Source organism: Scyliorhinus torazame, chromosome 13 (genome assembly GCF_047496885.1).
Source record: "Scyliorhinus torazame isolate Kashiwa2021f chromosome 13, sScyTor2.1, whole genome shotgun sequence".
In the NCBI taxonomy this organism is placed as follows: domain Eukaryota; kingdom Metazoa; phylum Chordata; class Chondrichthyes; order Carcharhiniformes; family Scyliorhinidae; genus Scyliorhinus; species Scyliorhinus torazame.
Genome location: NC_092719.1, coordinates 149481844 through 149494993, shown reverse-complemented (window position 1 = coordinate 149494993; position 13150 = coordinate 149481844). Strand labels below are relative to the sequence as shown.

General features: G+C 40.9%; 1 protein-coding gene across 4 annotated transcripts in view; it reads left to right on the top strand.

Moving 5' to 3' along the window:
• Nucleotides 1-13150, top strand: part of mitfa (melanocyte inducing transcription factor a) — a 458194-nt gene that overhangs the window by 253607 nt on the left and 191437 nt on the right. For all 4 annotated transcript variants that reach the window (XM_072472269.1, XM_072472272.1, XM_072472270.1 and 1 more), the window contains one exon: nt 10980-11229. In XM_072472269.1, the coding sequence (XP_072328370.1) occupies nt 10980-11229 (250 nt within the window). The remainder of the gene's footprint in view (nt 1-10979; nt 11230-13150) is intronic.

Here is a 13150-nt window from a genome sequence, read left to right as displayed (position 1 = left end):
AAGGCGATCAGCACACGGATGCAGACAGAAAGAAATTGAAGTGAAGCAGAAGCAAAAAAGCTGGAGGGAGAGGAGGGGTAATGCTCCGGAAGCATATGGTGCGCCATACTGGGGAGATTGCACAGGCAGAATCTTGTTTGCGTGGAAAGTTGCTGCCTGTGGAGAATCAACTAAGTCAGTCCTTGAAGGAACTGGATTGAAATTCTGCTTGGATGAACTGTATGACTGAAACTGGTGCCCTACAGGTGAAGTGGGCTTCCTGCCAACTCGGTGAGGTTGTCTCTGCTATCTGTTACCCCTGCTGAAATACAGTTTTTTGTCAATTTTTGACTTAAAAAATGCAGTGCCTCTTATAGGGAAAATAATTTGGGGAGGAAAAGTTGATATGTTCACATAAACAATTTAAAAGATCCAGCAGCTCTGCAATAAGTTGCCGAGTCTGAAAAGGCCAAAGAAATACAATGTTGGCTTTGTCAACAAGTTGCAATCGATTAAGATCCCTTGAAATCTGCCTGAATACATTAAAAGCTGAATATGTAGGATTCATCGACTATTTTTGTGCAATGAAAATTAACTTACAGGAGGAAATTTGATTTTCACCGGAAAGAATTAGGCACTAAAGAGCCTCTGAAGGTGGCCAAGTTGGGATCTTAAGCTGAAACATTAGTTTCAGTCCACATTTTGCTGAAGATGTCATCATGGTGAAGGAATTGAAACTTGTGTTTGGAACAACTGCCTAGAGGATCATTAAGCAGCTAGTTGCCACTTAAATTGCCCGCTGGTGCTTGTTAAGAAGGTTTCTGGTGGTCAGAACTCAAACTAGCCAATAGGCACCAGCTTATTTGGGAGTAAACAAGTTGTCACTGAGGATTTTTAGCACTATTTAAACGGGTAGCATATTTTACTGTTAACCTGCTACTGGTTTGAAGAGGACTTTTAAAATCCACTGAAAGACTTTGCCAAAACTCCCACCATAATTCGGTCAATAGTTATTCTCGAAATTCTGTGGATCTCACCTAAGAAAAATGTAACTGTTGTGCTACTTTACCATATTCAACATTTTAAGGAGTCACCCAGAGAAAGGCATTATCACCTTTCCAGGGGCTCTCCTCAGTCTGCACGGGGAATGGGGAAAGGCCATGAGGATCAGGCACAGCATCACTAGCTGTTGCAGAAGAGGGGAGACAAAGGGGAAGAGGACACTCCCTCGTATAAGACAAAACTCTTCTGAACCTGTGCCATGTCTGAGAAGTTGTTGTCATGATATTCGTATAAACATATCATGGCGCAAACACACTGATGGACAGATCAACGGACCGATCAACACACACGCAACATCACAGCCAATCACCAGTGAGAGCACACGCACTATAAAACGGGGAACACCACAGTTCCCGCTCATTCCAGCAGGCGATAGCTCAGGGCACAGAGCTCACAGCGTGCCACTCAGACAATCACCATGTGCTGAGTGCCTCTCTAAGATAGTGCAAGGCTGGGTCCACAGGATAACTGGTAAAGTACGAACCACAGCCAGAAGTTAATAGTTATTATTGTACAGAATAATAAAACAGAGTTGTACCATCTACAACCGTGTTGTTTTGTTTATATAGCAGAACACCCAACACGACATAGTACCAGGATTGGAACCCAGCAACTGTGAGACCTACCTGCACATCTTCAGCGATCCGCCATCCTGCGCCATGGACATCATCAGCCCGCCGCAGCCGCTATAAATCGCTGGAAACCTCGGCGTCACCTGGCAGCCGTTTAAACAGCGCTTCCAGCTCTTCCTAGAAGCCACAGACAGGGAGAATGCATCCGACACCAGGAAGATCGCCCTCCTCTCCACGGCATGGCAGCACGCCATCCACGTCTACAACTCCCTGGCATTCGCGGACGGCGAGGACAAGACGAAGTACAAGACGGTCCTTCTAAAACTTGAGCAACACTTCAGCGTCGAAGTGAATGAGAGCTTCGAGAGGTACCGCTTCCAGCAGCTCCTGCAGGGTAAGGATGAGCCTATTCAATCCTTTTTGACACACCTCCGTATCCTTGCGCAGTCCTGCGGCTATGAGGCCACCTCCGATTCCATGATTCGGGACCAGATTGTTTTTGGGGTCTCCTCGGGCACCCTACGCCAGCAGCTCCTCAAAATAAAGAGCCTCACCCAAGCCACCGCCATCGCAACCTGCGTCCTCCACGAAAACGCGTCCAGCCGGTACTCCCAATTCCAGGCGGCCGAATCGGCATGGCACGGATCCCACGAGGCTGAGCGGGTCCAGTCGATCGAGTTCCTCCCGGCCCACGGCCCAGACGAGGGCGGCCATTTTGCGCGCCAAAAGAGACGTCGACGCAGAGGGACGTGACGCGCAGGCGCGCTCTACGCAAGACCGAGCTGCGCATGCGCGGTGGCGCAACGAACGCCATGACATCACGACGTGCGGCAACTGTGGATCCGCACATTTAAAGCGGCAATGTCCAGCGAAAAATCGACAATGCCTCCGCTGTGGCAAGATGGGCCACTACGCTGCCTGCTGTCGAGCAGCTCAACCTGCCAACACTCCCCAATTCCGCCAGCCTTGCAGGGACGTGCGGGCCATTCAGCCTCCAGACACCGAGTCATATCCTGACGACGTACAGACCGGTGATACCGACGACCGGGAAGCCTTCCGCGTTGCGGTAATTGACAGAAATTGGATGTCCCCAAGTAGGACCCACCAGCCGATGCCAGTGCACAGCGTCAATCCGGGTGTGCCACCCTAACGGTCAACCCGAATTCGTCGCCCACCTACTAGGCTGGACTTATGAGCCTGTTTGCACATTGGACTCACTGAATTGTTATGCAACAATGTTAATGTGTTTCTCTTTTTGTCGTTCCAGGAGTTCTCTTTCGATGTTTGATGATTGCACTTGTTTTGTTTATGGTACAACCTCATTGCTATGTTGCACCTGACACCTTCCTATGTATATAGTTTAGCCTCATGTACATGTTGTAGATATTGCACACACATATTCAGCTGCACTCAGTACACACCAATATTTATTACCATATAGGCACATATTCTTGTGAAAAGGGGGGATGTCATGATATTCATATAAACATATCATGGTGCAATCACACACACACACTGATGGACAGGTAGATGGACCAACCAACACACACACAACATCGCAGCCAATCACCAGTGAGAGCACACGCACTATAAAACGGGGAACACCACAGTTCCCGCTCATTCCAGCAGGACATAGCTCAGGGCACAGAGCTCACAGCGTGCCACTCAGACAATCACCATGTGCTGAGTGCCTCTCTAAGATAGTGCAAGGGCTTTGTCCACAGGATAACTGGTAAAGTACGAACCACAGCCAGAAGTATACAGTAGATGTTATCAAGAATAATAAAACAGAGTTATACCATCTACAACCGTGTTGGTTCGTTTGTACAGCGGAACACCCAACACGACAGTTGTGTGCCCTCTTTTTTTGTCTCCATAAGCTAACCTGAAATATGCTGTTGTATATCGGCCAATACACTTCACAACTTCAGTGGAAGGAAGTGCAGCCAGCATTTAATGCTCTTAAGCAACTTGCACCTAACCAGTGCTTCAGTGCTAAATCTTTGGGTGTCTGTTTTAGCACCTCCAGGCAAGTTCGTATTATGGAAACCAGGAATTTAAGATCATACTAGTGTTCTAAACTCAAACTTAACAAAAATAACTTCCATGGTGCCTTTGCGAGAGTTAAGCCCATTTTCAGATTTTAATAGTTGAAATGATCAGTGGACCTTGACAGTTGTTGATCTTGTGCGAAGGTTTTCTTGCAGGATAAGTTTTGAAACTTGGCATGATATGAACGAGAAAGATTTCAGAATATTATATGAACTGTTTTCTTTTGGAAAACAGGTTCAGTGCCCAGGTGCAAGTTACAGGGCCAGGACCGAGCTCTCTTCTTGGTTTTCCAGGTGCAGGCATTCGCAACCTTCATGGTTATTTTGAAAATTTAGATACATGTAAAGAGAGAAGTTTGCATTTATGTGGAAAACTTGTAGTGATATAAATTTTGGTCTCTGGTGAGGGTGTGTGAATTTAAACTAGGTATGTGAAAATATTAAATCTGATAATGGATATTAAAGCTGTGAATTGAGGAGTCAGAAATCCTGACGAAATCTGAGATAAGAAAGCAACAATGGAACCATTAATTCTTTCAAATATTAACTGCATAGAGTTCAATGGAAATAAATATCATTAATGAGTAGATAATTTCAAGATGATGATTTCAGTGAAGTTAAGTAGGAAAATGTATAGGCATTAAGGATTCAAGCAATTCACGCGATGTATGAAAGGTCGAAGTTTAATAAAATGAGAATTAAGAGATAAAAAGGAAAACTTGAAAACAATTCATCCCTGACAATATTTGGGGTACTCAAAATAGCACCATAGGCCAATTATCATTTGAAAAGAGAGGCTTTTGTATTCTCTTCATGAAGGTTCATCCAAAAGATTAATTTATCTTTCAATTTGCTAACCAATTTTGTTTTTTTTGTTAGATTTCTAGCAGTCTTAATACTTTTATTTTTGTATTAGTGCTAAGAAATACTGAATCAGAACTTCTGTGGCATGGTAATCACCATTGAATGCCACTCCACTCCCTTTTTCACCCATTCTTTCATTGTGGGCCTGGTAAGAAATGTGTAGATCAAACTGCTCTAGACCTCATTCCAGTAATGGGCAGCTGTGTCAGGGAAGGGACCTTTTTAACAGCACCAATGTTGTGGTGGTGGGTGTCAGTGGTGGAGGTTTGGGATTGACTGGTCAGGGGAGAGTTCGGTGGCCACAAACAAGGGGTCAGGACTGCTTGGAGGGGGGTGGGTGGGTTGGAAAGATTAGGGATGCATTTAGTCATGTAGTTATCAGGAGTTAGAAGAGGTTTTAATCCATTTAACTGTTCTTGGGAAACTATTCTGTTAATAGAGTTGGAATCACATGAAGTCTCCGATTTAAATTGAAGGTTTTAACTTACCAGGCAATTCCTGATCAATCCATGCCTGGGGACTTCCAGGTGGTCCCCTCGCACATCATCTGGGATACGTCCAGGGTACGATCCCCTGGAGGTAATTATAATCTTTATTAGTGTCACAAGTAGGCTTACATTAACACTGCAATGAAGTTACTGTGAAAAGCCCCTAGCCTGTTCGGGTACACAGAGGGAGAAATCAGAATGTTCAGTTCACCTGACACGGATGTTCTGGACCAATTTGTATCTGTACAGGACAAAAATAAATCAGTGAAGTGAAAGATCCTGCTGAAAACCATTGCTGAAGGTTATGAAAAGCAAAGGTAAATGAATTTTGTTCAGGAGAGAATAAATAAACACCATTAAATGACCTGGAAAGTAACCTAAATTTAGAAGATTAGACTGACCCTTTTAGTATTATTCTTCATAGTATGTGGCAATATTCTAGTCTTTTCTTAATTGGACTAATTTTATAGCCAGCTACAATATGGCTTTATCAAGCAGTCTATGGGTGATGCTCCTATTTTCAGAAAATAGAGGAGGAGCCAGTGGAGTAGTAGTATTGTCACTGGACTAGCGATCCAGAAGCCCAGGGTAATTCTCTCTGGACTCGGGTTCGAATCCCACCATGGCAGCTGGTAACATTTGAATTCTATAAAAATCTGGAATTACAAGTCTAATGACCATAAAATCATTGTCAATTGTCATAAAAACTCATCTGGTTCATTAATGCCCTTTAGGAAAATCTGCCACCCTTACCTAGTCTGTGACATGTGACTCTTAAATGGGGTCTAGCAAACCACTCAGTTCAAGGGCAATTAAAGATGGGCAGCAAATGCCCACATCCCATGAAAGAATTGAAAGAAAAAGGTGGATTCATGGAGTATGGAACGTATGCTCGAACACGTTGAAAACTGCAGAGTTCATTCACTCTCCAACTCTCATCAACTCTCCAACTAAAGTATTACTTCACATTTGAATACAAAATAGTCAGGATCCTTTTATTAAATAAGGAAGATCGACCACTCAAATCCTTACACAGTATTCCAATTTTCAGTTGTTTAAACTATCCTTTCTCCGGATAAATGTGAGCTCAGGAAATTGAACTGGATTCAAACTTTCCTACATCAGTTCATTCTCACGTTTGTTCTCTCGTTGGGCACAAAGATTGCAGATTATTTTGCTCTTTTTAATGTGTTCCACTTTGGAAAAGAGGATAGTCGTCTATTCTTTCCACTAACATGATCTGTAGCCTTTGCCTTATCCCATCTTAATCACGCCAAAAGATTGGCCTTTTGTGCACATGACTTGAACACTGCAGAAACTGATGAGGTCAAAGTTGTTTGGGTGCTGTTTAATCCTCTTTATCACAATTGATTGCTTTGGAACATTAATATTGATTGGGGTAGGTGGACTCCATAGTTTAGTAACATGTTGTAGATTTGACTGGGTACACTGTTATGACCCTGAAAGAGAAGAGCATTTCTAAATGTGATTTTTCCAGACTATTTTAATTAGATCAGTAGTATTTCGAAAATTGCCTGATGGAAAATAACTCTCAAGAATTTGGAATCTTAAGTTTATTGCATAATATGGTATGAAAGAATGCCTTTGACATTTGCTGCAACCTTTGGAAGCACTTTTGTAGGAAAGTGTAGTTGCATATGATATCCTTACTAAAATGTTGCATGAGAATGATCATATTGCACAGTTTCAGACTTGTAATGTCGAGGATAACTTTGATTTGTTTGACAACCCTAAGTATTAGTGTCAGGCTGCACTTTGGGACTACAATAATTTATGCACTGATTTAGGAGTTAATTAGTCTTATTGTACACCCGCCGCATTTGTTGTGGCACTAAAGTATTCTTCTCATTTTATGTAAAGGATTAGTGCCTCTGGGAATGTTTTAAACTGATAGATCTTGAATAGAAAGAGAGCTTTTTATTTTTGTATATCATGCTCCGGTTTCCTCCCACAAGGCTCGAAAGATGTGCTTGTTAGGTGAACTGGACATTCTGAATTCTCCCTCTGTGTACCTGAACAGGCGCCAAAATGTGGGGATAAGGGGCTTTTCACAGTAACTTCATTGCAGTGTTAATGTAAGCCTACTTGTGACAATAATAAAGATTATTATTATAATGGTGTTTGTTGCTATTGGATTAATAATAATATATTATTATCTTATATAAGGAAACATTTTTAAAAGTTAAAAGTGGGGATAAATGTATTTTTACTACTTTTAATGTAATTTTTTTTTTAAAGCTGTAATTCATACAGTTTAATTGTATAAGTTGTAAACACTATGTAAGTAATAACAGAAGAAAATAAAGAGCAAAGTAAACTTTTTGCTTACCCTCAGAAGTGTATGGATGCCTGACTAAAATAAGTGTATGGGCCCTGATATGACAATTAGACGTCCAACGCCTGTTTTGGGACCACCACTAGAAAAACATTGTTTTTAAGTTTTCCGTCACTTTCACTCAACATCCCTCCTTGGAAATACCAGTTGATTGATGCTCTTTGATCATCACTGGGTCAAAATGCTCCAACCCAACAGAAGTGACCAGACTTTCTTTCCATGCTTTCCTCTCCCTCCATTCCCACTCTCTTCTCTTCCACCAACAATGGCCTCTCTTTGATCCTACTGAGCTCCGCCAACTCCAACCCCCCCCCCCCCCCCCCCAACACCCCCCCCCCCTTTACACACACAGAAACGACCCCTCCATGACATGTGCTGTACCCCACTTCTGTGGTGACGTTTGTCCATCCCCATGCCTACAGCATCTCCTTTGTTCTGGTTTTCCAGCTGCTGATCAGGCTGACCTCTTTACTGGGTTTGTCAGCCTTTTTAACCTCCCTCACACCATCACTACTTCCTTATTAATACTGAGTCCTATGACCCATTGTATAAACATATGAAGTTAACAGTTTTACATTTTGACCTGAATGTTTTCATCTAATTCGAGGTGTTATGTAAAAGCATTTTAAAATAGATTCTATATTATGCAACACTGTTATTTCCAATATGACCCACAAAAATGAATGTGCTTGAAACGTTATTGTATTGGTTCTATAAATTCACTTTACTGCAATAGAATGCAGGTTTTCTTTTAAAACTTCCCACGTAGAAATTGACCACAGGAGAATACTTTTAATTATTTTGCTGCTGCTATCATCTGTAAAATTAGAAATTTCAAGTTTCTCGTCTGTAAGGAAGACTGTGGCACCTGAAGGAAATGATTTATTTGAAACGAGGCACATCATTTGGCCTGACAAAGTTTGCAATTTTTGTGAATGGATCAGCAAATATATTTTAAAAAATAGAAGAAACAGAATTCTTGATTTGTAATGAGTAAACATAGTGCAGAGCTATATCAGAAAAGGCTAAAGTAGAAATATTTTGTGCATGCAGATCTTTGAGTTTATGGCTTAATAACTGAATGTAGATCAGAAATAAATGCCTCACAATGGGTTATGTTTTAATTGGACTTCTATACTAAAGCCAATATGCTACTGGTATACATAGTGAACGACATTTCATTTCAAACTCCTGATGGGCCGTTTAGTCCACACCATAAGCATCAGCTTCTCTGCTGGAGATTTGACTGGAAATTCCCATTGGTGAGCCTTTGGTCCATCTGATGAATGCTTTTACGGCCTAACCTCTGTTTCAAATACGTGCTTGGTATTTTAAATGTTTTTCCAGAAATGTTTTTCTAGATTATTTTATCTAGAAGTGTTTTTCTTGGAAAAATCATCATAATTTAAAAAAAATTAATTAATGGTTCTAGCAGAAGAAAATAATGTATTTTACTCTTATTCCTCTCCCCATCATATATATGTTTTAAAATCACTTCTGTTTGTTTGAGATATGCAAGGTGCCCCGATTGTGGGGTGAATAGGTGAGCTAGTTCCAGTTAGTGATATATTTTCTTTCTTGTTCGTGGGATGTGAGCATTGCTAGCAATGTCAGCATTCGTGGCCCATCCTTAATTGCTTTAGGGAATGTGGTGGTGAGCCAATTTCTTGACCTGCTGCAGTCCATGTGCTGTATGGACTGATACAGTCACACTGCTGTTGGGGATGAGTTCCTGGATTTTGCCCCAGCGATAATGAAAGGATGGTGATATAGTTCCAAGTCACGACAGTGTGGGGCTTGAAGGAGAGCTTGCAACTGGTAGTTTTCCCATGCTGTCTTGTTCTGCTAGGTGGAAGAGCTTGCTGGTTTAGAAAGTGTTGTTGAGTGTGCCTTGATGGGCTGCTGCATTGGATCATGTAGATGTGGCACACTCCTGTCATGATGTGCTAATGGGGTGCTGACCAAGCAGACTGCTTTATCTTTAATGATTTGAGCTTGTTCAGTGTTGGAATTGCCCTAAACTCCTGACGTGCATTGTTTGTGGTGGTCATCCATATTGGAGGGAGGTTGAGTGCAGTTAAAAAGGAGCGGTGGACATTCTCGTTTGCTTCCTGCCTCAGTCTGATTGGCTGCAATTTTAAATTGTTAGATGGTCAGGACATCTGCCAGAATTCAATAGGTCCTTCTTTAAGTGTGCAGATCGGGCTGTGAGGCCTGTGCGCCTGCGTGTACTGTACTGAGTGGAAGAGCTCCTCTTGGGTATCTCCCAGACAAACAATTTTAATGGCCAGGGATTCGCTTCTTTGTCCTGTTGGTTGGTTAGAGACCCGAGACATTAAAATGAATGTTTCTTGCTCTCCAACTGCATTTTCACATGGGTGTTAAAATTACCCTTTATATCTGTAATGTTTTTGATTGTTGACACTGTACAGATTAATAATTTGTCATATCGAGCTTTAATATAATGTTTGTAACTGAATTTAATATCTGTTCTTTGTTAACAGTATTAGTAGCACATAATTGACAGAAGTTAGCCTGCCTATCTGATTGTACTTGTGTTCTACCGAATTATTGTGATACTTAGTTTAACTGTTTCGGAACAGTTTTTCCATTCATACTGTGTGAAGCTGAAAATATTGTATGTTCGCCTAATTAAAATGGCTGTTGCTCCATAATAATTTTTTAAAAATCCCTCAATGTTTTTTTAGTCTGATTCTTCCTCTGTCTCTTTGAGTTTGGATTGAATGTTTTGCAGCTTTTAAAGTATGGAATCAGTTATCATCATTGAAGTGACCCATCTATGTTTCTAGTTTTTGCCACGAAAGTCGTTTCCAGGCTTTTATTTTTAATACTTTTGTCTTAAGATTTTGTTTTAAATTTCAGGAGGGTTCAGGAGTTTGAAAACTAAGTCACCAATGAAAAATAGGTTAAAAGGCAATATTGGATACCTTTTCATGTGTTAAAGTTTAGCTGCTCTTTGGAATACCTTGTGATATTTTTGATGGCGTTCTTATTGTAGAATGATACAGCACAAAAGAAGGTCAGTCAGCCCTCTCGCCTGTGCCAGCTCTTTGAAAGAATTATCCAAATTAGTCCCACTCACCCTGCTCTTTCCCCACATCTTAACTTTTGTTCAAGAGATGAAGAGGAGGATGGTCTAATTTGCTTTGACTCGGCTCAACTTTGTATTATAGTTCATATAATGTTTTAAAGAGCCAGATGAAGGGATTCTATTTGGTTTATTGAGTAAGACAACTGCATATATCAATGTACATGTATTTCAGAGCAGAAATCACACGTGTCATGATTCACCGAGAACAATTTAAAATGCGTATTCAACTTTTGTATTTAACTATGTGATGATCCTTTTTGAATCTTGGGAGCTATTCAGCTTATTGTGGCTTAAGTATAAAAAAAATTGCCTTGTAAGCGTATACGTTGCATATTGTTAAACTATTTGTGCCAGCTCTTAAATTTTTGCCAATAGTTATCTAAATCGCGAGCTCACTGTGAGTCTTGTTCCCTATCTAACAAGCATATTTTTCTGCTCATCTGTTGTCAGAATCTAATAGAAGCCTGTTTTCTCCATTATTGGTTTCCAACACAGCAATTCATCAGAGCCGCAAGGATCAGCTAAACCCCCATTAACCTCCTCCAATATGACATCACGAATACTGCTACGACAGCAGCTCATGCGCGAGCAAATGCAGGAGCAAGAACGACGAGAACAGCAGCAGCAGCAGCAGGCAGCACAGTTCATTCAGCAGCGAGTGCCAGTCAGCCAGACACAGGCCATCAACGTCAGCGTCCCCACCAGCCTACCCACAAATACCCAGGTGCCAATGGAAGTCCTCAAGGTATAGCTTAATCCTTTATGTCTAAATTCCTTATCAGATTGTGTATCACCCAAGATATCAGACTTTTTGAAGAGATGCTCATTCAGCTAACAAAGAGAATAATATTCTCTGTACTTTAGATTAACCAGATGAGCAATAGGAGAATTATACACAGCATAAATGTTTTCAATCCTTACAGCTAATGTCTTGTTGAAATTAAAAGCAGATATGTACTCTCTACAATGCATTGTGTATGAAAATGATAACAGGGCAAATTTGGTTTGAATACAGCTGTTGCACTCATTTTTAAAGTTATTTTCTTTGGAAAGTACTTCTTGTCGGATGCCTCGAATTGAAGCTCTTCACAGAAACTGCACACGATCTAATACATGCTAGGCTTTCAACTCTTTGCCAGTGGTCACATTTAATCCAATTTCCTCCAATGAGTTGACGTCCTCTAATCGCTCCGATTCTTCATCAGACAAGGAACTGCAGGAGCTTGTTAGTATCTCCCTATTATGGAGGATATAATAAATACTTTCCTAATTACTTCTGGATCTCCAGAAGTGGGTAATAGAAGAATTTTGATTGTTCTTGTTGTGAATCTGCATTTTGATTCAAATACTTGAACAGTCTCTTGAAGTGTTCAGACTTTGATCATTTATTTCATTTTCCTTATAAAATATAACAAATTAAGAACAACTGCATAAAATGGTTAATTTCACAGTGACTGAATCTGGTTTAGCACACTGGGCTAAATCACTGGCTTTTAAAGCAGACCAAGGCAGGCCAGCAGCACGGTTCGATTCCTGTACCAGCCTCCTCGAACAGGCGCCGGAATGTGGCGACTAGGGGCTTTTCACAGTAACTTCATTGAAGCCTACTTGTGACAAGCGATTTTCCTTTCCTTTTCCTTTCCTTTTTATAACTCCACTATTTATCTGCTCGGTGCATCAGGTCTTTGATCAATTTTATGGTTGGTGAAGCTTGTCAAAAAATGAAGTGCCAGAATAATTCCTTCCTGGCTCCACGTCTTTATTTAATGTTGTTGTTTTGAAGGGAATTTTTTCATTGAATGCTTCAAATGATGTAAAGTTTCACATTTAAACAGTCAGATCTGTATTGTCCTGTTTCCATTGGTCTGAAATCTGTAATCAGCTTGGTAAAATCAGATGTAATAAGTTTCACTTGAATGAATGAAACCGAGGAACAGCAAGGCAAAACAACTTGACATGTTTTGAAATTTATTTTGCTGTAGTTCCCATTTTCTTCTCTAGAAAAAGTTTCCGTAAGTATGTTAGAATTGTATAAATTGGACAATATTTGTAACCTGAATTCTTGAGCAATGTGTTATTTTTGTTTCGACTGAAGTTGGTCACAGAGTTTGAATATTGTCACCCTAATTTTCACTGCCATCTGTCTATGGGTAGTAAAACCTCTTCTGTAGCTGGAAATCGGTAATACTTTTTCATGTGTCATAAAACCTATAATGGAATCAAAACAATTTGCTTTGGAGTTCATGCAGAATGGGTTGTAAAGGAGGACTTTCATGTCAAAGATTGAAAAATATTTCTACAATTGACTTTCGAAGCTGTAATGCAGTCAAGGAGGCTGGATTTTCCCTCTGGAGATGGGAAAGAGGAGGTGAAATTATTTCCAGGTCTGAACTCACCTTGAGTTTCAAACAGTCACTCTTCCAGGTTTCACAGAGACAGCCTCTTATTTGGCATGAAGACAGGTGGGCAGGTTCAGGAAGCTGGAGGGCCTTCCAACGCGACAGGAACAGCAAGTTGCAGTAGATTGTGAGTAACTGAGAAGGCCCTTCAACATGGAGACACCCTCTCACCAACTTTTTAAAAAGTTAAATAAAAAACTGGTTGAGTAGCCAGGCTACCAGTGCAGGGAGCAGGGGTGGTGGTCTGAGATGGAAAACGTACCATAG